We start from the raw sequence: 27,300 nt of genomic DNA on the forward strand, positions 1-27,300 counted from the left end.
GGCTGCTCAAAGTGTGTTTTTGTGTAAAGTTGGAATCAAGTGTACTGCAGGATTTATTATATAAATCTACAAGGCTCGATCAATCGAAAATTAGACTCAATCGATCGAAACTCATGCAGATTGTTTTTCTGCAAATTTTTCCAACTTAAGCCCAAGCCCGTATGACGTGTAGGGTTTAATGTTTTACTTTAAGTATGAAAGGAAAAACCCTAGCCATGTTTTATGTTGTTGTTTATGCTGTATGTATGAATATCTTATGAGATCTAGAGGTGTTTGCCTTCATACATACTTAGGGTTATTAAGAATCAAGATTCATGTCAAGAGCTTGATGATTATTTCAGTTGTTGCACAAAGAGCTTAAAGAGAAACACAAGTGGGAGTACTTGTGGTTGCTGTGAATCCAAGAAAGAAGTAGTCCGTGGACTCGGAGTTGTCACGTGATCGTGATAGTAAGTTTTCTACTTGAGATAGCAATAGGATGTTAGTGGTCTAAGTTGCTATTGTAAAACTTCAATTCTTTCATAGTAGATCTGTTTTACCTTGAGGATAGCTAAGTTAAATCATTCCCAGGTTTTTTACCGGTTTGGTTTTCCTAGGTTATCATATCGTTGTGTTATTTATTTTTCGCACTATTTCAATGATATGATTTATCTGTGTTAACCTAGATCTACATAATTTACCTAAGTTAATGACTTGGCTAAATAACTAGGTTAATTTGTTTGTGTTGAAGAGGTCTAAAAACGTACATAGGTGACTTTTCCTCTGCCTAGGAATCTAATTTTGGAAATTGAGAAGGACATTTGCAGTGTTGTGAGTGGTGCACATATCTCTAAGATGGTCCAACATACATTTAACCAATAAAGAGTGTCCCCATAGCTCTTGACCTTGGAAAGTCACTATCTCCCTTTTTGTGAGTGCTTGAGTACCATATCAGGTGCATATCTTACTTCCTTCCTAAGGCAATCACTCATTTGGCACAAATTAAGAGAAGGATCTTTTAGCCAGCACTTCCTCTCCCTTTGCTCACAGCCATTCCACATGTAAGATCCAGATCTAACCACATATGCATTCTCCCTTGCCTTAGTGGTGATATGTACAGTAGGGCTGTCCAAGGATCCGCCGGAACCGACCCACCCGCTGCCGCCGACCGAACCCGATCCGCCGCCGACCGATCCGACTGCTCCGGCGGTCGGCGACGGTTTTCGTTCTCCAAAATCCGAGATCAACGGGTCGGAGATCGGATCTCTTTTTCTCAAATCCGTGAAAACCGATCCGACCGACTCATCATTTTCCCAGCGAAAAGGTGTAGATCTGGCGAGTTTTTAGATTTTTTTGGGAAGATTTAAGCTGGATCCGGCAAGATTTCGTTAGATCTAGCCAAGATCTTGCCGAAAATGGTCAAGATCTCGCTGGATCTGGCCGGATTTCCACAGTTTTTCAAAAAAAATTCACCGGATTTCTGCCTTTTTCATCTTTTCTTCGCCGGTTTCTCGCCGTTTTCCATACAGATCAACCCCGACCGATCCGCCCGAGCTCTGTGGAAGCTCCGACCTGCCCGATCCGATCAACACTTCGGTCGGCGACGGGTTGAAATTTTGAGGACCCGATCTGGTCGGGTCGGTTCCGGGTTGGGCATAAACCCGACCCAGACCGACCCGTGGACAGGCCTAATGTACAGCCTTCAAACCTCTCCCATTTACTAATTTCTTTCTTTGGGCTCCTCCAGCCCGTTTTGCGTTCTTTCTTTTTTCTCATGATTCCCATGGGCTTAATACTTCATTCTTTGGGGCTTCCTTGACCCATTTGCTTTCTTTAAGATCACTTATTATTTTGTGGGCTTGTGGACCATCATTTTTGCCATCCTGGTCCAATGGTCCTTACTTTATTGCTTTCTTTCTCCACCTTTCTCATATTGTTGGGCTTCTTCTACCATTGGACCCTTTTGTCAAAATTGGGCATCAACAACATTTAATAACAAGATTTAGGAAGAATTTGAAGGGTTTTTGCCCAAACTATTTAGAGAGAAACCTTCTTCTAAAATTAATAAAAAAAATTTATAGATTTTTTACATGAGTATTTTTTTTTTCAATTTTTTATTAGTTAATTGCATACTTGATAAAAAAATTTCATCGGAATTAGGCAAAATACCTAAATTGGATAAATTTGAAATTTAGAGGACTTAATTGAATGAAAGTAAAGTTAGAAAACTGAGTTTCAGTTAAACTTAGAGGATGAAATTTGCATTTTAGCCTTTAAAATATTTAGTTATGTTAATTTTTTTCATTGAGAGTTGTAGCTGTTGGCTACAACTTGTAGCCAAACTTTGTCCTTCATGCATATTAATTGAATAAAAACAAAAATTTTGAATTTATCTATTGACTATGATTACCCAACTAATCCATTGATACAGATAGCTAGCATCATCACATTCCCATGGCATGGACATACATAGGAATGGAATTGCGATTTAAACTTAGGGGCCATGTTTTGTTATTGTTATTAATAGAATAACTAATGTCTTAAATGAGAAAAGTATCATTTCTCTTAAAATTTGGGGTGCAGTATAATTCCCCTAAATCTCAAAGGAGGTTAATTTGTTAATTTTACACCCTTTTTAAATTACTTAAAAGTAAATATATTGTGGTTCATTAAATCATCAATATAATGAACTACATATAGAAGAGTATGAGATTCTAACATGTGACATGTCCTTTGATTACTCTTTCATTTAACCTTCCATCTCACTCTTCTTTGAAAGGAAATGTGCACTATTCAGGTAGAATCTCATACTCTTCTAAAAAATTATAACATGCATGACCAAGACGACCTCGGTATAACGCTCTAAATAAAGTGTCCATACTTTCTACCTTTCAGATAGTTGTGCATACTTCCTATCTTATAATTCCTACAATTCAATCACAAAAAATTAACACCCAACCACATTACAATGTAAAATACAACAAGAGAGGGCCAAGTTTGATGAGTGATAAGAAAAAGGAAGGAATCTTTAAAGGGGAGAGAGAGAGAGAGAGAGATCTACTTGGTGGATAAACACCGTTGCCATGTGAAGTTCTAATATATTAATTTTGAACAGTAATACAATTAAATAATTTGTTATATTAATACATAATAAAATACTAAGAAAACCAAGAAATGTGACTATAAAATATGATATCTTAGGATTCCGTTCCAATGTTATCACCAAACAGATGAATATAAATAATAATTCCATGACAACTTCTTTTACTACTTGTAATATATATATATATATATATATATATATTGAATTATATAACTTGTATATTGATTCCTATTATACTATATTAATCATTACAAGTGTACTAAACATGCCCCTAATTTTCTTTTCATATCTTTACATTATAAAAACTGGATCGATGGTCAATTTATAGTCAATCTAATCAAACCAACCTTTTTGGATCTTTAAAAATAAATGGCTATAACCTTTTTTTTTTTTTTTTTTAATGATGAATTAACTTGTCATGTCCGACATGTAAACGAAAAGGATATTCCTGTCCCGATGTCCCTTTTAAAGTTATTATGGCGTGTTGTGTTAGAATTACAAGCACAATCGTCAGAGTAATCCATTTCATAAGTAAGATAATATACAAAACATAACATCATTCTTAATTTAAACAATATTTAATATGAATCACAAAATTAATGAAATGAAAATGATCTTTACTTCTATTAAATAAGTGTGACATATTTTGTTATTATTATTATTTTGATAATTCGATAACTTGGTGTCTTTGTTGACAATATCAAGAAGTATCGGTTTTTTCTTTTTTCTACTTTTTTTCAAGTATCACGTTTTTTTTTTTTTTTTTTTTTTTTTTTTTTTTTAAGTATCAGTTGATTACAAGAATTTTAATCATATTTTATTATTATTAAAAGAACTGCCATCAATGTTCCACGCTATAAAATAGGGGTGAGCAAAATAAGGCCAGAGCCGACCCAACCGACTAGTGCCGACGACATTGTCCTGTCGCTAGCGTCAACCGAATGAGCTGAGGCTGGCATTCAGAGGGCGAAGCCCGTTCCGATACCAGTGCGGTCTAGTCATTGGATTGAGAAATCCGAAACCGCTAAGCCAAACCGAACTGATACCAGGTTCTTATTTTAATTGTTTTTTAATGAAACGATGTCGTATGGTATGCGTGTTATTAAAAAAAAAAACAAAAATAAACAAACAAACATAAAACAGTGCGTTTTATGCTAGGTTTTTAGATTCTCAGGGGTATAAATTCATTCTCTTCTCTCAGAATCATTTAACTCTCTCTCTCGCTCTCACCTCTTGCTTGACGTAGCTCTTGCTATCGCTTGAGCTCTCGCCGTCACTCACTAGTCACGGCAAAACAACGATAAGCTTGAGCTCTCTTCATGATTGCACTGATTTGTCTTTGTGTTTTCATTTTTGTTTGTCTTTATGTTTTTTCCTTTTCATTTGTTTGGGAAAGTGTTAGGACATATGTGTTTCACATGTTAGGAACATATGTCACTATTTTATGTAATTGACTAATCTTTTAACAAAACGCACTTTACTTTTATTTGGGTAGATCTAGGATGTGTTTAATACTTCAAAGAGCAAAAGTTCAAGTCTAGTATTGAAACCATGCAAATCTGTCCAAGAAACAAGTGAAGAAGTGCTGATTCATTAAAGCTCGACAGTTGCTCGACAGATAGCTATTTATTGAGGTTTAATCAGGCTCGACAGATACTATCTATCAAGGTATCTATCGAGAATTACGAAATCAATTTTTCAAATATGATTTTCAACCCATGCTTATGTATTTGTGTAGGGTTTCTTTTCTCACAACCCTAGACATATATAAGGCTTATTTTAGAGGCCATCACATAAGAGAATACAAGGAGAACATATGCAAAAGGTGACCGAGTGCATTATTCTCTCTGAAAGAAGCTACTGCGTCTTAGGGTTTTGTAATCAAGTTCTTCTTGATCTTTATTGTTAATGAAGTGAAGAACTTTACAGCCAACAATCTTCTTCAAGTTGGTGTGTTAGTCACATATTGGGAGCCGTGCATCATTAGTTAATCACGTACTGAGATTTGTGCAAAAAGGGGGGCGTTCATAAATTGAAGAGTTCAGAGGTTCTGAAGCGGTAGAAGATTTCTGCTATAAATTCATCTACGGGGATTGTAGAGTCTAGGGACAAAGCTTTTGTATTAGATCTGAAACTTCTCTTTACTATAGTGGATTTGCTTTTCGGGAAGGTTTTCCCCCAGGTTTTTTACTGTGAAACTAGTTTGTTTCGTTGGTTTTTTACTGTAAAGAAAACCTATTCACTAAAGCTAGACAGATAGCTCGATAACTGCGGACAGATAGCTCAACAGCTGTTGACAGATAGCTATCTATCGAGATTTAATGAGTCTCGACAGCAGCCAACAGATAGCTATCTATCGAGAATTATGAAAATCAGTTTTTCAGATCTGATTTTCGGCCCATGCTTATGTATTTGTATAGGGTTTCTTTTCTCACAACTTTAGACATATATAAGACTTATTTTAGAGGATGTCACATAAGAGAATACAATGAGATCATATGCAAAAGGTGACCGAGTGCATTATTTTCTCTGAAAGAAGCTACTGCGTATTTGCGCCTTAGGGTTTTGTAACCAAGTTCTTCTTGATCTTTATTGTTGATGAAGTGAAGAACTTTGCAGTCAACAATCTTCTTCAAGTTAGTGTGTTAGTCACATATTGGGAGCCATGCATCATTGGTTAGTCATGTACTGAGATTTGTGCAAAAAGGGTGGCGTTCATATATTGAAGAGTTCAGAGGTTCTAAAGTGGTAGATGATTTCTGCTGTAAGTTCATATACGAGGATTGTAGAGTCTAGGGATAAAGGTTTTGTATTAGATCTGAAACTTCTCTTTACTATAGTGGATTGCTTTTTGGGAATGTTTTCCCCCAGGTTTTTTTTACTGTGAAACTAGTTTGTTTCGTTAGTTTTTACTGTGAAGAAAAGCTATTCACTAAAGCTGGACAGATAGCTCAACAACTGCGGACAGATAGCTCAACAGCTGCTGACAGATAGCTATCTATCGAGGTCTCGACAGCTGTGGATAGATAACTATCTATCAAGAATTATGAAAATCAGTTTTTCAGATCTGATTTTCGGCCCATGCTTATGTATTTGTGTAGGGTTTCTTTTCTCACAATCCTAGACATATATAAGGCTTATTTTAGAGGCCGTCACATAAGAAAATACAAGGAGAACATATGGAAAAGGTGATTGAGTGCATTATTCTCTTTGAAAGAAGCTACTATGTCTTTGTGCCTTAGGGTTTTGTAACCAAGTGCTTCTTGATCTTCATTGTTGATGAAGTGAAGAACTTTGCAGCTAACAATCTTCTTCAAGTTGGTGTGTTAGTCACGTATTGGGAGCCATGCATCATTGGTTAGTCACGTACTAGGATCCATGCAAAAAGGATGGCATTCATATATTGAAGAGATCAAAGGTTCTGAAGCGGTTGAAGGTTTCTATTGTAAGTTCATCTATAGGGATTGTGGAGTCTAGGGACAAAAGTTTTGTACTAGATCTGAAACTTCTCTTTACTATAGTGGATTGCTTTTCGAGAAGGTTTCTCCCCCCAGGTTTTTTACTGTGAAACTAGTTTGTTTCATTGGTTTTCCTAGGTCATCATATCTTGTCATCATATCTTGTCTTCTTTAATTTTACGCTATGCATGATTTTGACATGATATTGATGTTAGTTTGTTTTAAAAAAGTTTATTCATAATAAATCTAATTAACAACTTGGGTTTAAAACTTGTTAATTCTATCAACCGGGGTCTAAATTTCCCATCAGAAAGCATGAATGATTAAGTTGGTTTGATTAAGTTTGGCTGTTTGGGAAAGCATGAATGTCTTCGTGTTTGATTAAGGTTGGCTATTTGATTAAGTTTGGCTGTTTGGGAAAGTATGAATGTCTTTGTGTTTGATTAAGGTTCGCTATAAGGCTATTTGATTAAGGTTGGCTGTTTGATTAACTTTAATAGTGGAAACTGCTGGAAAGACTATTATATTATATAGTCTAATAAGTATTCGGTAAGCCCCCCAAAAAAATAATAAAATAAAAAATAAAAAATGCTATACTCTAATATGTTTTACATTGTTAGTTAACTAACACATTGTTACTCTAATATGCTATACTCTAAAATAAAACAGATTTTTTTTTTTTTTTTTATAAAGTTTCTGTTGAACAGATTATTATTATTATTTTTTTTAGGTTGAACTGATTTCTTTTATTAAAAAAAAAACAAAAAAACAAAAACAAATGGTTAATGTTTCAAACCCACCAAAACCAATTAAACCAAGCCAATCAAATAGATCGGAAAACCGCTATAGATCGAAAAACCGACCCTAATAAGTATACATGGGTTTTAATTATTATAAAACTGATCTTTACCGGTTTGGTAACAAATTTGAAAAAAAAAAAAAAAAACCGAATCGACTGAACGGCACGCACCCCTATAAAATAAGTGACAACTTTCTGCTCCGTTGAAGGCGCAGTAAACAAGGATCAATAGCAGGCAAATTTTAACAAAAGAAATAGCCAATGAGACTATCAAGGCCTGGCCTTTTCCTCCTATCATTTCTTCTGCTCTACATAGTGCAGAGACCCACCTTCGCTACCCAAAAGGTAAGCACTAGCCCTTCGTGTTTGAATATTAAAATATCTTATCTATGTAGGGGTGCTGTTGATAAATTATTGGCTCTTTGATTTTTCTCCTAAGTACTGTTGATGATTTCATTATTTGTGTCCAATCCTTTTTCTTTGCGTGTGTGTGGCTGTAGTCATATGTGGTGTACTTGGGAGCCCATTCACATGGCCCAGAACTCTCCTTAGTTGATATAAATCGAATTACCGAGTCTCACTATGAGTTTCTTGGATCATTCTTGGCAAGGTACACGCATGAACTCATTATTATAAGTGATTTTTGAACATGTTTCATTTCTTTTTTGCAATCCAAATCTTGAGTTTTTTTATCATGCAGTCATGATGTCGCAAAAGAATCCATATTTTACTCATACACAAGGCACATCAATGGTTTTGCGGCAACCTTAGACGACCAAGTAGCAGCCGAGATAGCTAGTAAGAAATCTGCTGTCCTTTTTAGCTCCTTGCTATATACTCTCATTTTCTCTCTGTTCCTTATCTTGTATATATATATAACTTATATAAATTAACTTTTATCAAAATGTAGAGCATCCAAAAGTGGTCTCTGTTTTCCTGAACAAGGGAAGGAAATTACACACAACTCGATCATGGGACTTCATTATGGAACTCGACCATGTTGGATCCAGTCCTTCCAGCTCGATTTGGAAGAAGGCAAGATATGGAGAAGATACAATTATTGGAAATCTTGATACTGGTGAGTATTTTTCTTTACTAATGTATGTACTAAGAACATCCATTACAATTTTATGAAACGTTTTACTAGGAATTGAAAAAATAGTCAAAATGTTTGATAATTTTTATAATAAAAAAAAATTCTTAAAATAAATAATTAATGTGTATACTGACATACGATAACGACACCCTTTTTTCTGACTGAGACAAGTACACATCATCTTTTTTTTTCTTTTCTTTTTTTTTTTTTTTGCTGAGACAAGTACACGTCATCCTAAATGTAGCAAATTCACAAATAATATATATTGAATTTGGACTTTTGACTAGTACGTTCAATGCAAAAAATGAGAGTTCTGTCACCCTAACATTAATTAGGAGAAACTGATGTTTATAAACTACAAGATCTGAAGTAATCCTCATCAAAAAAAAAAAAAAAAAAGATCTGAAGTAATCGTATTATATTTGATTATTTTATTTTTTTTTTTTCTAACTATGGATGTGGTAATTGCATAGACCACTTCTTGAGTTTAGCAAAAGTGATAACTAGGTCCACTCATGAGGGTCTTCTAGGCAGACTAGGCCAGTTGTGTAGACTTTACTGTTAAGCCATGGGACCACCATTAATTGGCATTGGTAAATATCTAAGCTACAGCGGCATCTAGAAAGATTCTTTCCTTTTCTGACTTTGCCCACTTGCTAATAATGTTTCCCTGAACCTAAACATGAATGGATAATAATAAGTAGGTAGAATTCTACCATTTCAGTCAAATAATAATAATAATAATAATAATAAGTAGGTAGAATTAACTGTGTAGTGATTGAATATATTTTTTCTTTAATTATTTTTTCATTGAAAGTTGATTAAAATATAAATCAATCTAAATAAATTTTAAGCTTTAAAAATAAGTAAATAAACAAATAAATTTAAAAGTTATGTGAGAGATATTATAAATTTTATTATATAAGTCTTATAAACTGATGTTTTATTAATAAACAAAAAGTAATTCAAATATTTATTTATAATTTTGTTGAACACATTCACTATTATATTAGTTTGTAAATTATTTGTAACAGGATTTTGTTAATGAATATCTTAAAAACACTGATTAAGATGCATTTAATACTTTATTAAAAAAATATACATTTTTACAAAAAAAAAAAATAATAGTAAAGTAAGAGCTATACACAAACATCCCAAAAAAAAGCGCACACAGCTACAATGAATTTGCACATATAAATTAATGAATCATTAACATGTAAGTGTTTATTAAAACTCATAATTGAGCATTTATTAATTTTTAACATGTGCGCACTTGATCCATAATTGATGATTTGCTTAGGTGGATAATCAAACGTAATGAAGCCTAAAAGAAGTTAATCTTTTTTTCTTTAAATGTGGATGTCTAATATCTAAATAATGGAGTTTAATGGAAGATTTAATGATCTATTCTCATAGCGTCTTTTTTTTAAATGTGGATGTCTAATATCTAAATAATGGAGTTTAATGGAAGATTTTATGATTTATTCTCATAGCTTCAAAAACACCCAAGTAACTAAACAATGAAAGTAGTTATATATGATTCGATTCTCATAGCTTCTGACTTTAGAAATTGTCGGTAAAGTTTGACAACAAAGTCTGCCAGCAACAACAAAGAAACAAAATCATGTGACACGCTTGTAGACAATATATGGATAACATTGATGGTCCGTTGCGTAAGTATTGGATTTTCTTTAGCCTCACTTTTTGTCCAATGGGTTTAATATACCACTACCAGGGGTCTGGCCCAAATCCAAGAGCTTTAGTGATGAAAAGTTGGGACCGATTCCATCAAAGTGGAAAGGAATCTGCCAAAATGACACTGATTCTGGATTTCACTGTAACAGGTACCCTACTTTTTCTGGATTTTTTTCCCCTAAACCTTCTATGCTTCTCTTTATTGATCTTTTGTTAACATGTTAGTCAAGTTTGATAAGTTTTTAATTCAAACTTCCCAATTTTCCCAGCAGAGAATGTTACAATAGCAAAAGTTTTTATGTCAATTTATTAGTTAATTATCATAAATTTCTGCAGAAAAAAGAGAGAGAACAAATAAACAAGTAGACAAGAACTTGCCTAGTTTTATCTTAGGCTTATTATTGGTGATGTGTAACAGAGAGTTTCACTAAGAAAATATAGATGTGAACCCAAATACATTCAAAGAGCTCTGTTTCATGCCAACCAATACACTACAAGAAAAGTAGATCAAGCCAAATGCAATTCAAATTTGACTTTCACAGTTGACATACTGAAGCCAATCACAGAAAAATTGATTGTTATCAATGAAAAAATTATTGTTCTATGATTAAAAATGGGCTCTAATCAAAATTGCCAAAAAAGAAAAGAAAAGATATTTAAATAGATTTGAAATGATTTCCTATGACTTTAAGAACAGGGTTTTACAAATTAAGGTACTTTCAGCCCATTCGCTATTCGCTAATTGCTAAATTGTGTTATTCGTGCCCAATGCCCATTCCTAGAACATGGGAGTTAAGAGGATCTTTTCAACAATGTTGACTTTTTTTTTTTTTTTTTGTGGAGAAGCACGATGTTGACTTTTAAAACCCTATGTGGGCGAACATCGGCTTAGGTGGGGAAAGAGACCGAATGTTATCCATAAAGCAACTTTAATTGGTATATTCAATACGCTCAAATAACACATAGGTTATTAGTCCTTAACTTGAAGGGCCTAGCTATTCAGAGCTCTTCTTTCTGCTTCAGAGTGTAGAAAGCCACTAGGGCAGCATTGGCTCTTCGTGCACTAATTAACAATTTCCTTCTTCTTCCCCCCCTAAAAAAAAAAATGCTGCTCTTTATTCCATCTAATATTGTTGAAGATATATAGTAGTTAAAAATTTGATTAGACAATGGAGTATTATTTTAAAAGGCATTTTAGTAATAAGGAAAAAAATGAAATACTATTACCTAGAAATTTGTGTGTAGGGCACAATAAAAATATATGAAAATAGAATTTCTTTGTTTTTGTTTTTTTTTTTGTTATTTTTTTTTTGTTTGTTTTTTTTTTTATTAAATAAAGAGAATTTCTTGTTGGGGGCAGGGCATCCACAACTATACTATTTTTAAAAGATTTTTATTTTTATTTTATTATAGAAAAAGGGAAGCCTGGTTTTTTTTTTTTTTTTTTTTTCCCCCTCTCTCCTACAATAGACCCATCACCAATTCTCTTTACTGATTGACACACCTCCGACTTGGCCTTCTACAAATGAATTGAACTAGTCTCACAATTCCATTGCCACTTCTGCCAACACCTTTTCTCGTGCCCAATTTCACCTTCTTCACAAACTGCACACAATTATCTTAAACCTAGAATAACCCATTTCATCTTTAGTTTTTTAACATAAAAGTACACTATAAATTTTACTTATAAATTTTAGTAATTTTTAAGATAGTAATATTTAGGGAAATATGAGGTAAATTATACTATATACAACATGAAAGCTCGGATTTGTGCTAAAATACACGAGTTTGTTTAGACCCCAAATTCAAAAATATGGTTGGATTGCTTTTACTTTAACTTAGACTAAGTGCAGAACAAGAGTAAAAAAGCGCAATCACTGGATTTACTCTAGTGCATACACATGAACAATAAACAATAAAAGTAAAGCACAAGAGTAAGGGAAGAGAGACGTAAATATAAGATAACACCAAGACGTGTTATTGAAGAGGAAACTGAAGAACTCAACGAAAAACCTCTCTGCGACCCTCCAAGTCGAAATCGATCCAGTAGTGAATAAGTTGGAGTACACGAATAACAAAAGACCCTCCAAATCTAGTCTATCCAATGTACTTGAGCCCTCCAAGCTTCTATTACCAATGGACTTCTCGAAGTCTTATCTTCACTAACTTTCCAGATCCCACAATATGTCTGATTGCATCCGCCAAGCCTCATCGGCTTCTTTTGGCAAATCCCTAAAGCTTTCCATGCTCCAAAACACTTTCTACACTCTGAAAAGGTGTGGATTGTGTTTGGATACAAATCTCCTCTTAAGGTATGACAATGGGAGAAGGAAGGAGAAGAGACTACAATGATTTCTCATTAAGGATGAGTAGCTCTCTCTCTAAAAGATGGGTGTGTTGTGTTGTAGAAAACCTATTTAGAGTTTTTCTCTCTAAATAGCCTCTTTTACTTTTGTGGGTAATGAGGGTATATATAGTATGGGTGAAAGGTAAGAAAGTCACACTAAAAATCATCTAGGAAGAATGTTTCATGGGTACCTCACGAGATGGCCTGTCTTGCAAAGCACTCGTGAAATGCAGCCTGACACTTGACTCTTCAGCTTTCAGCATGTGCTTCTCACGTGCCCTTTTCATGAATTACTCTTCTCGTAAACTTCTTGCAAACTAGTCGCAAAACTGCACTGATTCTTTATTTCATGCTCGATTCTTCATCAACTTAATACTAATCCCAATACAGTAAAATCCCACAAAATACAAGGAATAAAATTAATGCAAATACAACACTTTTTGTCATGGAATAAAGCCAACATAAAACATAGTTGTAAATCACAACTTTACAATCTCCCCATTTGGCTATTCCATGAAAAAACACCCTATAACATACTCTAGACTTAAATGTGAGTTGAGAACAATGACAAAACTCACTCACACCTAAATCTAAAACATGGTGATGAACTTGAAACGCTTGCATAAAACACATTAGACCCTCAAGGTAAAGTAAGTAATAAAAGGACAAGTATAATGTAACAAGTAAAAATGTGATCAAGTAAATATAATGTGAAACATATGAGCAACTTGAACAAACATATGACAGTCATATGGAAATGACTAGAATGATCATATGGCAAAGTAAGAGATCATCCGAACATGCAATCAACAAAGTACAATGGCATAAGAATGTATGCATGTCCAACACATAAACACAATGCGATGAGAGCAACAAAGCATAGCTATTAAAAGTAACTCAAAGCACCGTAAAGTAACGAGAAAACAAGCATAAAGTAAAACAAAGCAAAACAAAGTTTTCTCATAAAAAGATGCCTTCTCCCCCTTGATATATGCATCTCTCCTATGGCTTTTCCCCCATACAAATGTGAACAAGATAGAATTTTTCTTCCTGAGAATATGCACATTAGTCATATAAAAATGACGATACACTCTAGTATACTCTCCAGTATAGAACATATTCTCTTACACAATGTAGAATAATTACCGGTTTTTTTTTTTAGATAAAAACACAAGCATCTTGATGATCTATTTGATTGATGAAATCAATGCACCGCCCCTTCTCACCAAAAAAAAAAAAAAAAAAAAAAAATTGGGTTTATCTAAAAGCTTCACTGCCTTCCAAAAATGTATTGTTGCAGAAACTGCTACACTAAGGAGTAAATAGGTTTTCCTTTTATTTTTTTTTATTCTATGTAAAGGAGTTTTGAATTAGTTGTCCTACAAGTTAGGACATGAAAGTTTTGTCATATCCACTTGATCATATTTTAAACTAACGTATCTAAGTCTTTTTCTACCTAAAAAAAAGGATCTACGTCTCTTATTCTATCTTAATTACTCTGTACAGCTTGTAGTCTAAAATCAAGACAACAAATAATAGTTTATGTTAGCTATATAAAATTGGGCAAAATATTATACAATATGGTTTACATCGATCTACTTATCCAAAATTGTTAATTATACTCTAGTTTACAACAATCCCTTTTTTAAATGAACGATTCAAGACCTTGGTCTTCTAAATTGTTTATTATACACTAGTTTACAACAATCCCTTTTTCATTGACAATTATTTACTTTGCTAAGATGTATGAAAAAATTAATAATAAAGACGTTACTTTGCTAAGGCGATTGGACTTGCATGTGCATGTGTGCATGAGCACATGCACTTGTGTATGCATTAAAGAAATTTGATTATAAAATTTGAATTGTCTTACCTTTAATCACTTTAGGCATGAGAATGAGATACCCACTTGCTAACAATATGTCAAATTAGAAAATGTTAAAACTACAGCTAATTTTAATACAAAAGATCGTCTAAACTAAGTACGATAAATCGGCTTTACAAATACTTAATTTTTTTTTTTTTTTTTTTTCTTTTTTAAAAATTTAATAAAAAAAGAACTTGAATTATATTGACATAAAAAAAAAATATATATATATATATACTCAAATACATGAAATTTTACGATTTCTTTCTAATAACAAAAAGAAAATAAGAAGAAAAAAAAAGGATATATGAACACTATGAGCTTAAAAAATAATTATGTATAGAATTTTTTTTTGGAAGTATATCAATTTTTTTTTAAGTCATATGAACACTTCGAGCTTAACATAAAGTTGTCCTTGCAATGGATACAATTGGTACTACATTAACAACATAATAATTAAATTTCTTAATTATTTTTTTTTGAAGTATATAACAGTTAATACATTAGTTTGTAAGTTATAGATAGTAAAATTTGTAATATTTCTAGTATCATTGATATAAGAAGAGTATATCTCCCATCCGTGATCATTGACAGAAGTTTTCAGACAATTAAATTCTTTAGTTAATTAGTAAGGGTTACCAAATAGCCCATGTTCATCACCTAATAGCCCTCCAGCCCACCAGGCTAGTGGAAGGCCCAGCCCGATACTATTAAGGCTTACAAATAGCCCACTAGCCTAGTGGACAAGCAGTGGACTGGTTTTTTCTGCCTATTGCCTAACCCACTAACTTGAAATGTATAACCAAAAAACTTTGAGGGGTTGGGTTTTAAATTTGAAACATGAGAAAGACTTTATGACCACACCTTTAACCTCTAGGATACTTATTATGTTAAATTATGCTTATTAAATATGTATTTTGCTAGTAGGCTAATAACTTTGGATTTAAAAATAAAAATGACTTTTTTTTTTATATTAAAATATAGCAAAAGAAAAATCATTTGAAACTTTAATAAAAAAATTAAATAGGTTTTGTCAAAGAACAAAATGTAATAATTTTTGAATTCTTTGATTCTTTTCCTAAAAAAAATAATTTGATTATTTTCTTAAAAGATATATTTTACCGCTGGCTAAGCTTCATTCTCACTTTAATTAATATATTTTTATAAATACATCATTGTTCTTATATATTCCAATCAATACAAGCTAATCAATGGTTTTGTTAATATATTTAATAGTTCAATTTAACAACTAGTGTGTTGTAATATTAATTATAATATTTTTAACTAATTTTTATAAGGGTTATGCTAACGAGTGCCTTAGGGTACTCATTAATAATCCATTTTAGGAAAGTTTTTATATCACTTTTATGGGAAATGAAAAAAGTTGTCAAAATATTAATTACCTTTTTTTTATGGATTATTAACCAGTGACCTAAAGGCACTCGTTAGCATTTCCTTTTTTATAAGCCCATTGAAGAAGGATCGTTATGGGTTGGAGTTTTTCCTTTTGGCCCAGCCTGACATGGTCCATTGACAAACAACAGCCCGCTAGTTTTGTTTTTTCAATCAAACTTCATTAACTTATATAGTTTCTCTCTAACTCATTGGTAACTCCTTGTGCCAAATTGGTGTGCCAAAGAAAGCTGATTGGAGCAAGATACTTCAACAAAGGATATGCATCAGTTGTTGGACCTCTAAACTCCTCCTTCAACACACCACGCGATAATGATGGCCATGGAACACACACATTATCAACAGCTGGTGGTAATTTTGTATCAGGGGCTAGTGTGTTTGGCTTTGGCAAAGGAACAGCAAGAGGTGGATCACCAAAAGCCCGGGTGGCCGCTTACAAGGTTTGCTGGCCTCCAGTGGGTGGAAACGAATGCTTTGATGCAGATATAGTAGCAGCCTTTGATATGGCTATCCATGATGGTGTTGATGTGCTATCTGTATCACTGGGAGGAGAGCCTACTTTTTTCTTTAATGATAGCGTCGCAATTGGCTCATTTCATGCTGTTAAGCATGGTATTGTGGTGATTTGCTCAGCTGGAAATTCTGGTCCTGATGCTGGGACTATCGTCAACTCTGCGCCTTGGCAGATAACAGTGGGAGCTAGCACGATGGACCGGGAGTTCAACAGTTATGTTATCCTCAGCAACAAGGTGCAATTGAAGGTTAGTTTTTGCTCCAATTGCTAAAAAGATTAAAAAATTGAACATGAAATGATTGAATAAAAATCCTTTGTTTTATTCTTGGTGTTTCACTTTAAGTTCTACCAAGTGCAATATGTCATTTGTCTGATTTTTTATTTATTTATTTTTAATCTAGTTTAAACTTTAGATACTTTATAAAGTGGAAAAAGAACACGTGGCACACTACAATTGGTTAGCATAAAGTTAAAAGTAAAATATTCAAAGTAGAACAAATGAATTTTATTCTTTTTCATGTCATATCAATTTTAGCCAAGGGAATAAACACATAACCATGTTGAAGATGATGTTAGAAATTTTGATTGCATTTTATACGAATTTGGTAGGGCTACTAACTTAGCTGGAGTGATTGTTAAAAGATCAGAATTTCATTCCTCTTCCTATGTGGCTCTTTACAAAGAAATTGAGGTGGGGTTTCTTTTTGCTATAATGGGGCTTTACATTAAAAACTTAAAGGGAAACTAGGGACAAGGATTTTTGGGGACAATAGGAAGGAACCTTCTTTCATGCAAGTTTATTATGTCTAATTATGTCACCCTTTGATGCCTTCCCTTTTCTTATGTATAATTAAATTTATTAACTTTGATCTGTAGGGACAAAGCTTGTCATCTACAGCCTTGCCAAGCAACAAGTTCTACCCACTCATTAGTGCTGCAGATGCCAAAGCAGCTAATGTATCGGCTGAAGAGGCGTAAGTATAAAACAATTTAACCAGTGTTTATTCTGGATTAGCTTCTTTTTTTTTTGGACACAAGTAATTGTACATGGCAATGTGCTTAATCAAGTTGTTGGTAGTGCAGTCTGCTTTGTAAGAATGGAACCCTTGATCCCAGAAAGGTAAAGGGAAAAATCTTGGTCTGTCTTCGAGGTCAAAATGCAAGAGTGGACAAGGGTCTGCAAGCTCAATTCGCCGGCGCTCTGGGGATGATTCTTGCCAACAATGAGATTAATGGAAACGAGATTACTGCTGATGCACATGTCCTCCCTGCTACACAAGTCAATTTTACTAATGGTGTCTCAATCTTTACTTACATCAACCGAACCAGGTAAGATGTTACACATCTTAAAGAGTACAGCTACATGGAGCCTCATATTCTATGCACAACTATATCCTAGACAATGCACTGGGTTCAGCATTGTGTGCAAACTTTTAACATGTAACATATTTAAAAAATGAACAGCTTCTAAACTAATCTGTGGCCCTATTCAAGAAATGGTCATCGATAAAAAATTTCAATATGTTATTGATGAGACGCATATGTTACCCTCTTATCAGTTTCAAATTTTTCAGTAGGATTGGAAGCATAGTTTTAATGAGAAATTTACATTTTTGACAGATCTCCAAAAGCTTGCATTACGCGTGTAACAACACTATTGGGCACAAAGCCAGCTCCCTTCATGGCAGCGTTTTCATCCAAGGGGCCAAGCACCATAACGCCTGAGATACTTAAGGTTTTCTTTACACCAATGTCATGCTCTTATAAATTCTTGGGGAAAATGTCATGTTTCTCAATAACTGTTGTATGTGCAGCCTGACATCACTGCACCAGGAGTTAATGTCATAGCTGCCTATACTGAAGCACAAGGTCCAACAAATGGAATATTTGACAAGCGCCGAGTTAAATTCAACTCTGTTTCAGGCACTTCAATGTCATGTCCTCATGTTTCTGGCATTGCCGGCCTCCTTAAAACTCTCCATCCTACTTGGAGTCCTGCAGCTATTAAGTCAGCAATCATGACAACCGGTAAGACTAGTGCTTGCATTTTTCATTTTTGTTAATGAGGAATTTTATTCAACATGCCGACCAGATTACAATACATCATAACACTACAAACGGCAAGCTGCAGACGAGCCAGCACATACCTATCTAACAGCAACACCTTACAAGAATTCCTACCATAAAGTCCTAAATAATAGGATTATATAATACCCAATTTTTTTATATAATTTCTCACACTTATACTCAAAGAATGTATAAATCAGTTTCAGATCTAATTTTCCCATTATAAATTCTGCCATTCCAAACTCAAACATGTTAGATACTGCAGCCCAAGCTACCTTTCAAATAACCTGCTATAGACCTTTCCCCTAGAGCTTCTTTACAGCTCAATCAATCTCCTACATATACCAACCTGCCTATTATATTTAACACTTTCTCAGAGAGTATTCCTCCAAATTCTTATAGAGAAAGAGCAATCAAAATAGAGTTGATATTGGGATTCAATTCTGATTCTGGTTCTCCCATCCGTAACCCTAATCAGACATTAGAATTATAGGTATATAAAATTCACCATTTCCTAACCGTCTAAGCTTTTGGGATAATTGCTAATTTATGATTAGCAAGCCTTTTTTCAAGTTGTAAACTTAACATTTCATTTTAGAAGGAATCCTCTTTCTGCTAACAATTCTTAGATTTAACAGATTGGGATAAGATAAAATAAATTAGTCTGAGCATAACCGTCCTCAAAATTTTGACACTAACACTAAGTTGCTGTTATTTTACTACTACCATTATAGTCTCTATAGTTGCAATGTACCAAAATTTCACTATTCCTCTATCTTCTCAGTAGTTGAACTTAGTACATGTTCAGTGTTCTAATTTTCTTTCTTTCTTTCTTTTCTTCTATTGTACAGCTACAATACTGGATAACGACGGGGAACCAGTGATGAATGCTTCCTACTTTAAGGCAACCCCATTTAGTTATGGAGCAGGACATGTTCGACCAAACAGTGCTATGGATCCCGGGCTAGTTTATGACTTATCTGTCAATGAATACCTTAACTTCATATGTGCTCTGGGATATAATGAAACACTAGTTTCAATTTTCTCAGATGACCCTTATAATTGCCCCAAGCCCCCATTAACTCTCACAAACCTTAACTACCCTTCAATCACAGTCCCTAAACTTTCACACTCAATCACGGTTACTCGAAAATTAAAGAATGTAGGTTCCCCAGGAACTTATAGAGCTGATGTCCAAGAACCAAGTGGAATTTCGGTTATCGTCAAGCCTAGGAGCTTGAAGTTTAAGAAGGTTGGTGAAGAGAAAACCTTCTATGTTACCCTCAAGGTTAAAGAAGCCAAAGCTGCTAAGGACTATGTCTTTGGAAACTTGATATGGTCAGATGAAAAGCACTATGTGAGGAGTCCGATTGTAGTGAAGACAGCCTAGAAAGAGATGCATTCAAGCTAATTGTACCTCTAATTTATCTTAATTCCTATCCAGCGCTTTCTATATAGTATTTGTCCCTCAAGTATGTTGCTTGCATAAATAATGATTGGCAAAAGGGAAGATAAAAAGTTATTTCAGAATCTTTTGGCCATTCAATTATTTTTCTTGTCTCCTATAAGATATAGCATACTTGTTAATCCTATAAAAGGTTGAGTTGATAGGAAACGATTTTAACCCTTTTTAAGGAGTGATGGAGTGAATACAAGATTTGAACTTAGGATGAGCTGCTTTAATAATTAATATCATGATAAATTATTTTCTCTAATATTCTTTGATATCATGATAAATTTTAACTTAATCCCAAAAGGTTTAATTTGACCCATTGCAAGAACTAATTGATGTGGTAATGAAATTGTGGAAATGACAGAACAATAATATTTGGAAGTCTCAAAGCATATCACAGTGAATTTGATGCTGCGCACACACCAATCAGAACTATTTTTTATATGCGCTTGGTTCAATCAGGTCTCTTTAGAATTACCACTACTATTACTAGTAGAGAGGAGAAGAGAAGTCATAATGGAATGGAGAGTTTCATATCAAACAATATTGAGTTCTGAAGGGGAGAGAGAGAAAAAAGAGAAGAATTTGGTATGTTGATGGAACTCCTCTCAACCTTTCACCCAATCATAAATCTTCCCAAGACCTTAACAACAAAGCATAAACAGGACTAGCCAAAGGCTCAAATGGAACAATGGTCCAATAATAGTACTAATCCCTTCTGAAATTCTACATATGGATATGCCAAGGGTAGGTCATCCTCGATTGATCTCCACCTACAAGTACAAGAAAAACCATCACGTTTAGCACAAATATATATATATATATATATATATATGTATGTGTGTGTAGATATATATTTATTCCAACTATTGTATGTTACCTGAAACTCAATACAAGGTGGTGGAGGAAGAATGCAACCTCAACTTTAGCAAGTTCGGATCCGGGACAATATCTAGCCCCTCCTCCAAAGGCAGTGAATTTCTTGCACATCTGATCTTGCCTCTGAGATTTTATAGAGAGAATTATTTCCACTGTTTTTGTTTTTGTTTTTGTTTTTTTTTTTTTTTTTTTTTTTTTTTTTTTTTTTGGTTTTGGGTTCTATTACCAACAAATCACATTGTTTCAAACTGAAACTAGATATTTAAACCGTCGTAACAAAGCGGATTTCTACATTAGTAGTCGTACTTTGTGGGTATCCCGATGATCGATCTACATTTTGCTTATGATTGGAAGGATCTATCTAATATCTATTCAACCTGAGTTAGAATTTAGCCCCAGTTTGAGGGTAAAATTCCTACTCAATAGTTATATACATGATTGATCTTTTAGTAGCGAGGATCGTATACTAGTTTTTTTTTTTTTTTTTTTAATAAAAAAAATAAGCTAACTTATATATTTTTGTCACGCTGTCGTACCTTTTGTCTTAAATTTAGCAAAAAGCAAAAATCTTTTTGTTTTTAAGCTAAACAAACACTTAGGTCAGCTTTTTTTTTTTCCAAAGCTAAATAAAGAGGATCCAAGGTCTTAGTCAATGCCCAATGAACCTAAACAGTAACTTGACATATATAGACGTCCCATCGAGTATGTTGATTCATAACTTGACTTCAATCCCATCTAGGAATCCAATGATTTTAGACGACAGGATTGAATAATCCATGAACCCAACCATGGTCAAGCCGGGTGTTCGAACTCCTAACCTATCACACACTAAAACCCTAACCAATAAGTCACCTTGAGAGAAGTGCTAGTGTCACAAAATAATTTACAATTTTTGTCACAACTTGTCACATAATAAGTTATAATTTGAAGAAATAAAATAATAAGTTCATGTAGGTCCACATCTCTACTAATTGCAACTTATCGTGTGACGAGTTGTGCCAAAAGTTATGAATTATTTTGTGTCACTAACATTTCTCTTAATAAAAATAAAGGCATCTTTTACTCAAAATCGGCAACAATATGCATACACACATAAGGGCATGAAGTTAGATTTATAAACCAATAGTCTAAGGAAGCATGAATAATGATACGAGACAACAAAATAATTCTTAAAATTTAGGATACAGCACAGTGGAAATATTACAAATAATTAATTAGTTAATACATAGTACATTTTGATATGTTTTATATTTATTTATAGACATATGCTATTTTTATTTTAAAACTTTCAATAAAAATAACAACTAAAAAAAATTCTTTAAAACAGAGATATTTAAACCCATGATTTTTTATAAAAAGGAAAAAATCCTAACACACCAAGAACACACGCATGCAAAGTGTCCGTGGAGTGTCGGTGTCGGACACACAGGTGATTTTGGAGTGTCAGACTGCATAGTTGAGATGATGTAATTAGTAATTACCTCCCATCTCCAAGGATGGAATTGGAAAGCACTTGCATGGAGAGTTGGGTCTAAATGAACTGCACTAAATACAGGTAGGACCTTCCAACCAGAAGGAATTAGATAATCTGAAAGACAATTTAAACAAGAAAAACTTTTTCAATACAGATCAAAAAAGTATTAAGACAGTACAAAAAAGCTCATGCATGCATGATTATCTGTAAAGTACATATACACAGACACATATAATATATGAAATATATTCACCTCTATATTTGATATCTTTGAGAGCCTTTCGATGCACAAATTTTACAATGTTCCCATATCTGAGAGCTTCATTGATGACCTTAAACAAAAATAACTCTTTATGTCAAGAAAAAATTGATAAAATGTCTGGCACTAAAAGGTCTATGATCAGAAGAGGAAAAATAAGATAGTAATAAAAAGAGAACTATCTCACATTTTGAGTAAACTCCATCTTCTTGTAATCTTCCCAATTCAATTTCTCATCCTTCTGCTTCATGCTTCTTATTTTTTGATGCTCTACCTATATTTAAGAAGAGTGAATTAAAACATAATAACTAAGGTTAACAAGTATAAAATTTCAGATATATTGCAAATAGGAAATATTACCTTTAGCTGCTGTAAAGCAAGAGGTGATTGGCATAGAAAATGAACCACCATGGCCATTAAGAGAGAGGTGGTTTCATAGCCACCCAAAAGGGAATCCAAAACGAAACTCACTTTTTCCTCTTCAGATAAGGTGTTCACAGTCAGAAGTATCTCAAGAAAATCACTCTTTCTAGAATTCCCAATATTTCTTTTCCTTTCCTCTATAATTGCTTTCACTGTAGAACATATCCTACTTCTAGCCTGTAAAGAGACTTTAGTCAATATAAAAAGTTGGTCACATGCCTTCTTTTTGCAACAAAAGAAAAGAAGTTTTATATAGTTTGTTTGTTTTGTTTGTTTGTTTTTGTTTTTTTTTTTTTCAATGAAACAAAGTTATTTATAAAGTAGAACGAACTTTTCTTTTCATTTATTTTCTCTGTTGGGTGTTTTTTTTTTTTTTGGGTCATAGACTCATAGTAATTAAAGAGCTAGAGCAATTTAAATAAAGAGTTTGGAGGACCTGAACGGCTCTTGCATACGGAGTTCCAGGAATATAAAGAGGTAGGGATATTAGCCCTCTCATGAAAGTGAGAAAGTCTTCAAGAATTCTTGTAGTCTGTGGCTCATCTGGGGTTAAACCTAACACCTGCTTTACTATTACATTGAATGTGAACTGCATGTGGAACCCAACCAAAAAAAAAAGTCAAAAACAGAAAATAATAAATTTCTGACATTTGATTTTTCAATTCTCTGACAAGGATAAATGTTTCTTCTCTGCTATCTTATAAATTTCTTCTTCCAAACAATTAAATATACTAATATACCTTTCTGGCTTCTTCACAAAAGATGACTTGTGATTTTTCTTTCCAGGAATGGAGTATCCGAATGGCTGTAGTCTCAATGTCATGGAGGAACTCAGGCTTGGATCTGGTGATGGTGACCAGAGAGAGTGCCACATTTCTGAGCCTCTTATGAGTGTCACCCACAGCAACCAACATGGAGTTCTTGCCAAGAATGCCATGGATGGGCTTTGGATAACTGCACTCAAACAACTTCCCTTCATTCTGAAGTATGAAGTAATTCAGCTCTTGGTCACATGACACCACAGTAGGAGACAAGAACAAATGGGATTTGAACACTTTCCCATACCTGAAAAATGTATACATTAATCCCAAAAGCTTGCACTACTAAATCAGATACTTATGATGAATTTTCTATTTCTTTCTATATTGTGTACCTTTCATGGGAAACCTACAACTGTAAACAAATTCAAGTATCTAGCTAGAGTGCTCACCTAGAACAATGGTCTTGAAGAAAGTCTCCGAGAGAATTAGAAGGATGAGGCTTCAAGAAACGAAGGGTTTCACCCAGTATAGGCCAACCAAAAGTCCCTCTAGGGACAGGACCAAGCCTCAAGAACAATGGTAAGAAATGGTTCAAAATGAGACCAAACAAAAATCCGAACATGCCAACTACAAGAGAAAGCCAAAAGCCTCCGGCCATGGAAGAAAGGAGTTCAGGCATTGGAAACTTTTACGAGAACCAAATGTAAGACTTGGCCACCTCTGTATATATAGAGAGAATGAGTGTGTTTTGGGGGGGGGGGGGGGGGGGGGGGAGGTAGGATATAATCTGGTACTATTATATGTTTTTTTAACAGGGAGGAAAGCAAACATACTTTATCACAGATTATTACAGTTGGTGAAATCAACTTTATCAGAGGGCATAGGAAATGAAATCCACCTATATATCTAGTCTAGAATCTAGACCTACAGTGCTATTAATAGGTGTGGAGAAATGAGAGAGTTATGAGTTTCAATAGGCAAAATGCTAAGAACACAACTTGCTCTTGTGTCAAGTCATGAATGGTGTAGTAAAAGTAGAGGGTCCACACTTCCATCACTTATGATTTGTCATGTGATCAAATTGTGACAAAAATTGTAATAAAAGTTATGGTGGTCCTAACATTACTCTTTTCTTAGCATGTGGTTTATGTTTAAAAAAAAATGTATATGTATAATAGAATGTGTAAGAAATACTACCCTCTGTTAATCATCTGTCTACCGAATTTACAAATTTCTAATTTCTTTTCTATGGTACTTGAGTTGTTTGATTATCAATGCATCATTTTTACTTAGAATCACCACTATCATACGTGTCTTAAAAAAAATTATAAAATTGGTTAATTAGATATTAGATTTATTAGTGGTAAATTCAACTATGTGGTTGCATTAACTAATGTGCTGCATAGTTGAATCTAATTGAAAAATCTTAAGTGATGAGGAATGGAAATATAATAAGGTTAAATCTCATTCAAACTAGATACAAACCCCATAATTCATAAGGAGCTCCACAAGGAAAAGCTTTGGAATCTACCAGAATTAAAAGAAAACCTTAATTTTATTTGAAAGCTTGAAAATGTGTTGAAAACACAAGAGTTTTTTAGACCCCCAAATCAAAGTTACGACTTGATTGATTTTACTTTAATTTATACTAAGTGTAGAATAGAGTAAATACAAGCAGATAAACACACAAACTACTCTAACCCATATTCATTATAACACAGCAATAAATTGAAAGGTAAAAGAGTAGGGAAGAAGAATGCAAACACAAGATAACACGCCGATGTGTTATCAAAGAGGAAACCGAAGAACTTGGAGAAAAACCTCTCCACCGCCCTCCAAGCGGTAATCGATCCACTAGATAATCAGTTGAGATACACGAATAATAAGAGACCCTCCAAGCCTAATCTACCCAATGCACCTAAGCCCTCCAAGCTCCTACTCCAACAAGGCTTCTCGGAACCGTGTTTTGTCTAACTCTCCGGATCCCGCAATACGCCTGATTGCATCCGCCAAAGCCTAGCTTCATCCAATACTTCTTGGGAGCACCAAAACCTCACTTGACACTCTGAAAAGGTGTGGTAAGTGTTTAGGCTATCAACCTCTCAAGGATATGAAAATAGAAAGGTAGGAGTTGAGGAAAATCTACAATGGATTGTGTAGAGAATTGTGAGTATAACAATATCTAACTCTCAAGGTTTGTGGCTAGAGTTTTCTCTTAGAAGCACTCCTCAACATCTGTGGGTAATGTTGATATATATAGTGTGGGTACAGAAAGTGTGTATCAAAAATGACAATTTAGTAAAATAGAATGTTTCGCGGGTATCTCGCGGGTATCTCGCGGGAAGGCCTTACTCGCGAGACACTCGCGAAAACCAGCTGTCTCCATCCTTTCCTGACTTTTCGCATTCCGGTTATGTGTAGGGCACATGTTTCACTTCGCGGGAAGCTTACTCGCGAGCTACACGCAAAAACAGCTTTAGTCTTCAATTTCCTTAAGTCTTCACACTCTCTCTTTCTCACACACAACTCTTACAAATAAAACTCACATGAAATAGGGTACATAAGATTGAACAAAATTACAATCAAATTTGGCACGAAATTAAAGCCAACAACAACATAGTTGTAAATTACAACTTTACAATCTCCCCCTTTGTCTATTCCATGACAAAACCCCTAAAATAAACTCTAGACTTAAATGTGAGTTTGGAAATAGTGGCAAAACTCACTCACACCTAATCTAGAAGCTATGAAGTACTTGCATGTATATACCTGTAACTTGAAACACTCGCACAGAAACAAAACTTTCATTAAGCTTATGACAAGTTGAATACATGGTACGTATATGAGCAAGTAAAGTGCAATTAAGTTCATAAACACTATATAACATGTAAGCATATCTTGATCAAACATGGTCAGTCATTAAAGAATGACTACAATGAACATTTAGCTAGTAAATGTTCATTTGGACATGCAAAGCAATAAAGATCAATCACAATGATCAATTGCATGTCCAACACACAACCAATGCAAAATACACGAAGTATTTGCATCTAGGATACAAGATCCTACGAGGGTACAAGTGTAAGAGGTACTTAAGATATATTATCAACATCTAAAAGTACTAAAACAATGCTACAAAGTAGTGAGATAAACATAAGTACTGAATATAAAACTGAAATATAAAAAACAGAGTACTTAAACTTTAAAAGAAAGCAATAAAACTGTCCAAGAGTTATAAAAACTAATAGAGTTTAAACCAAACATAAACAATGCTAAATCGCTAATAATGAACCAATATATATCTAAGCTTTGCTCCCCCTCAACTGTGCAAGCTCCCCCTCAAAATTTTCTCCCCCTTTTTGACCGGAATGGCCAAAGAGGCTAGAATTGCTCGAACTCTGAATCGGATCCCTGCTCCATCGACATATCCATAATCTGTGAAGATAATACAGTGATCTGACCCTGGATGTATGTAAACTGGTCCGTAGTGTGCTGCACATGGGAGTCTAGCACAGTATACATTTGCTCTACCCTAGCAATGAGGCGATCAAGTCTATCAGGTCCCCATGCTTATGCTTGAGAGGATGGCTGAGCAGAACTCTCTGGTGTAGAGGTGAATCTCTTAATCTCCTCCTTAGTATTTGAGACACACCGGTTTTGGATCCTTTGATGTGAGTTGTGCTTCGAGTCACTGTGTGTGCACCAATGGGATA

The 27,300-nt window shown here is 34.1% G+C and overlaps 2 protein-coding genes across 2 annotated transcripts; one reads left to right on the plus strand and one right to left on the minus strand.

The window, feature by feature from the left end:
* Nucleotides 1-7,529: 7,529 nt before the first annotated feature.
* LOC126720990 (subtilisin-like protease SBT5.3) lies at nt 7,530-19,887 on the plus strand. Its single transcript, XM_050423932.1, has 11 exons — nt 7,530-7,684; nt 7,840-7,949; nt 8,040-8,137; nt 8,250-8,417; nt 10,171-10,279; nt 15,984-16,518; nt 17,148-17,245; nt 17,355-17,600; nt 17,892-18,006; nt 18,086-18,299; nt 19,190-19,887. The coding sequence occupies exons 1-11, from the start codon at nt 7,601-7,603 to the stop codon at nt 19,726-19,728; spliced, it is 2,316 nt and encodes a 771-aa protein (XP_050279889.1). The 5' UTR covers nt 7,530-7,600; the 3' UTR covers nt 19,729-19,887.
* Nucleotides 19,888-20,305: 418 nt separating this feature from the next.
* On the minus strand, nt 20,306-24,343 carry LOC126720991 (cytochrome P450 724B1-like). Its single transcript, XM_050423933.1, has 9 exons — nt 24,037-24,343; nt 23,567-23,891; nt 23,263-23,415; nt 22,764-23,003; nt 22,591-22,677; nt 22,398-22,476; nt 22,152-22,258; nt 20,672-20,793; nt 20,306-20,564 (listed from the first exon to the last, which is right to left on the minus strand). Exons 1-9 carry the CDS (start codon nt 24,264-24,266, stop codon nt 20,471-20,473), a joined length of 1,437 nt encoding a protein of 478 aa, XP_050279890.1. The 5' UTR covers nt 24,267-24,343; the 3' UTR covers nt 20,306-20,470.
* Between the last annotated feature and the right edge of the window lie 2,957 nt (nt 24,344-27,300).

The sequence above is a fragment of the Quercus robur genome, chromosome 4 (assembly GCF_932294415.1).
Source record: "Quercus robur chromosome 4, dhQueRobu3.1, whole genome shotgun sequence".
Taxonomy (NCBI): Eukaryota; Viridiplantae; Streptophyta; class Magnoliopsida; order Fagales; family Fagaceae; genus Quercus; species Quercus robur.